Source organism: Capsicum annuum, chromosome 5 (assembly GCF_002878395.1).
Source record: "Capsicum annuum cultivar UCD-10X-F1 chromosome 5, UCD10Xv1.1, whole genome shotgun sequence".
In the NCBI taxonomy this organism is placed as follows: domain Eukaryota; kingdom Viridiplantae; phylum Streptophyta; class Magnoliopsida; order Solanales; family Solanaceae; genus Capsicum; species Capsicum annuum.
Genome location: NC_061115.1, coordinates 221120339 through 221124193, shown reverse-complemented (window position 1 = coordinate 221124193; position 3855 = coordinate 221120339). Strand labels below are relative to the sequence as shown.

The window sequence follows — 3855 nt, the reverse complement described above, 5'->3', positions numbered from 1 at the left end:
GAACGGCCTAGTGTGGCCCATTATGGTTAGCGGTGCATTTAGGGTGGTCAAACAAGCGAAACTGCGTGAACGGACCATTTTGGAGCCAAATCGGTGTGCTATATAGCCTACGATTTTTAAGGTAGGCCCGGGGGCCGGGCGTGATTTTGGTCAAAAATCGACTGGGCTATTGGGGAGCGGCCTAGTGTGGCCCATTGTGGTCAGCGGGGCGTTTAGAGTGGTCAAACGACGCGAACAGGCCTTTTTGGGGTCAAATCAGTGTGCTATAGCCCACGGTTTTTGAGGTGGGCCAGGGGACCGGGCATGATTTGGGTCAAAAATCGATCGGGCTGCCCCAGGCAGGCTGGGGAGCAACCTAGTGTGGCCCATTATGATCAGTGGGGCATTTAGCGTGGTCAAATGGGTGAAACGGCGCTAACGGACCATTTTGTGGCCAAATCGGTTTGCTATAGCCCACGGTTTTTGGTGTGGGATCGGGATTCGGGCATGATTTGGGCCAAAAATTGATCGAACTGCCCCAGGCCGGCTACGGAGCGGCCTAGTGTGACTCACTGTGGTCAGCGGATATTTAGGGTGGTCAAACGGGCGAAACGGCGCCAACGGGCCATTTTGGGGCCAATCGGTGTGCTATTGCCCATGGTTTTTGGTGTGGGCCCGAGGGTTGAGCGTGATTTGGGTCAAAAATCGATCGGGCTGCCCTAGGCAGGCTGGGGAGCGGCCTAGTATAGCCCATTGTGGTTAGTGGAGCATTTAGGATGGTCAAAAGAGTGAAACGGTACGAACGGGCTATTTTGGGGCCAAATCAGTGTGCTATTATAGCCCACGATTTTTGGGGTGGGCCCAGGGATTGAGTGTGATTTGGGCCAAAAATCGACCGGCTACCCTAGGCATGCTGGGGAGCGGCCTAGTGTGGCCCATTGTGGTCAGAAGGGCGTTTAGGGTGTTCAAACGGGTGAAACGGCGCAAACGGGCCGTTTTGGGGCCAAATCGGTGTGCTATAGCCCACGGTTTTCGGGGTGGGCCCGGGGGACGGGCATGATTTGGGCTGAAAATCGATCGGGCTGCCCTAGGCAGGCTGGGGAGCGGCCTAGTGTAGCCCATTGTGATCAGCAGGGCGTTTAGGTTGGTCAAACAAGCAAAACGGCGCGAAGGAGCCATTTTCGAGACAAATCGGTGGGTATTAGCCCACGGTTCTCAGAGTGGGCTGGGGCCCAAGTACGGTTTGGGCGAAAAACCAACCAGTGGTCCGTCACCCGGGGGTTGTGGAGATGGTGAGGGTGGCCAGTGGGTCTGTAGGGCTTTACATAGCTTTTTTAAAGAACATATAAGCTAAATAAATGAAATTGAGGATTATTTCTGTTTTTTTATGTGTTAGCCATATGGGCTTCCGGATGAGTTTTGGCCGCAACCTCTTGGGTCAATTGTGTTGGTTCAGATGGGCAGACGTAGTATTTTTAAAAAAACATCGAAGTGAAATAACAAAAATTGAGTATTATTTCAATTTTTTCGTGTGTGTTAGCCTATGGATTAATAGGGGATATAAGCGACCAAACACGTTTTGGAAGAAACCTCTTGGGTAGGCCAAAGACGGCCAATTAAATGAATTGTGTTGGTCCAGATGGCCAGATATAGCTTTTTTTAAAACATATGAGCGGAATAACAGAAGTTGAGAATTATCTCAATTTTTCATGTGTGTGAGTCTATAAATTAATGACGAATATGAGCATCCGGATAAATTTTGACCGAAATTTCTTGGGTGAGCCGTCAACGACCTACTAAATGAATTGTGTTGGACGAATGGGCAGGGGTATCTTTTTAAAAAAATATATATATATATATATATATGAGAGAAATAACAGGAACTCAGGATTGTTTCGATCTTTTCGTGTGTGTTAGCCTATAGGTTAATGGGAAATATGAGCGTCCCAATGAGTTTTGACCGAAACCTTTTGGGTGCAACGACAACAAACTATTGAATGAATTGTGTTGGTCTAGATGTGCTGACGTAGGTTTTTTAAAAATATATGTGCGAAATAACAGGAATTCGATGATTGTCTGTCCTCCCTTACCTCATGTTGATTCTAAATTCTAGGTTGTTGGCCTAAAACTGCAACATACACTGCTAAAATAAGTTGCTTTGAGGATGGTTCCTCAAGACAAAATGTTAAAAAGGGAAAAAACAGAACTATCATGAATTCACATATATAGTCTTATGATGAACATTCAGTGAGTTCTTGACTTTCATTTGTTGATATATCGACACCGAGGAGAGACAAGTCCTTCCGCAACAAATCTGCATTCTCGAATTGAAGGCCTTTGAGTCCGAGTTCAATTGCAGCTTCAACGTTCCTCATCCTGGACGATCAATGACATAACTCGCGTGAGGAATTCAGATTGAACAAATTTACATGTTATTACTGCTTCTGCAGAAGCCAAGAGTGATAATTGCCAGTTCTTTAAGATAGATTTGACAAATAACTTCTATATTGTCCAACCATAGTTAATAATCAAAACACACCTGAACTACCGCCTTCTCACAAGTTTCACACCCCAATAGAGGGTGAAAGTTCAAGTGGTAAAAAGGAACAACTGATCGTTGAGGTGTGAAACTCATGAAAGGCGATGGTTCAAGCATGCTTTGACCATTATCACAACTTAAAAGCATGAACCAGAACATGGGAAGAGGCCAAAGGCGTGGACTCTGTCGATATAATTATGAAAATCATATTGGGACATATGAGAAATATAGGTGAAGAATATTATTGAATTGTTGTAACTACATTACTACACTGAGACCCTATGTCTAGACTCTACATTCTAGTCATTTTCCAAATCGGGCACTACATTACAATCTTTTTCCAAGCAGGATTCTATATGTTATTCCTATTCCTACTCATATTCTAACAAGACAAAAAGTTAAACTTGTGACCAAGGGTAACCATACATAGTTAACGGATGTATTAAACTTGTGACCAAGGGTAACCATACATAGTTAACGGATGTATCGATTCTCAAGAAGAGATAAGCCATGGTAGCAAAATCAACATGTCCTATATGTTTAAGTTTTCTTACTTAAAACCTCATTATCAAGGTTTCCAAGGGGAGAGGCAGCGTTGGATTAGAGATGACGAAAACAAATAAGTCATGTAAATAGTCACTTACAAGCCACTAACCTAACTAAATATTGATGCATAATTAACACTACAAAACTTAAAAGCATCGTTGCTTGGACTATTCAAAAATGTCGACCAGTGCGTATTGGCTCCTCCAAAAGAAGTGCAGATATGGAGGATCCCACACGGGTAATGCAACATTTTTGGAGAGTCCAAGCAACATAGCTTAAAAGCAAACAATATTACGACATACCTGTCATCAACAAAAATACAGTTGGAAGCTTCTACGCCGAGATGCTTTACAACTTCTGAATAAAAATCGGGATCAGGTTTCCGTTTTCCTGTTAACATATGAAAAACTCAGGTCTATGCTCCAATCTATTAACACTTCATAATATGTCTTGCACGTCAAATTCAGAACTTTTCAACTAGGAACATAAGCAGAGGATTCAAAACTTCAAAATTTGAGATGCAGTATAACAGAAAAAACTAAAAAGAAGTATAAAACGATCAGCATTTAAAGTCGAAGTCTTGTAGACCAAGCAACTTTGATTGTACAATTGAACATATTTAACTTGTACAACACATTTAGATAGATACTCAACCCACAAAACGATCAAAAGATGATGTACAGAGCCAAATATTCAATTAAGCCATTATAAACGCTGAAATGGACACGTCACTTCATTGATTCTTGTTAGAGTGGGTAAAAAGTCCCACATTGGTTGGGGAATGGACTAGT

General features: G+C 42.9%; 1 protein-coding gene across 1 annotated transcript; it reads right to left on the bottom strand.

Moving 5' to 3' along the window:
- Positions 1-1998: 1998 nt before the first annotated feature.
- On the bottom strand, positions 1999-3454 carry LOC124898825 (flavin mononucleotide hydrolase 1, chloroplatic-like; the record flags this gene model as incomplete). Its single annotated transcript, XM_047412901.1, is given in 2 exon segments — positions 1999-2355; positions 3367-3454. Coding segments are annotated over 2 exon segments (233 nt in total), but the record flags the coding sequence as incomplete, so codon positions are not given.
- Positions 3455-3855: the final 401 nt, after the last annotated feature.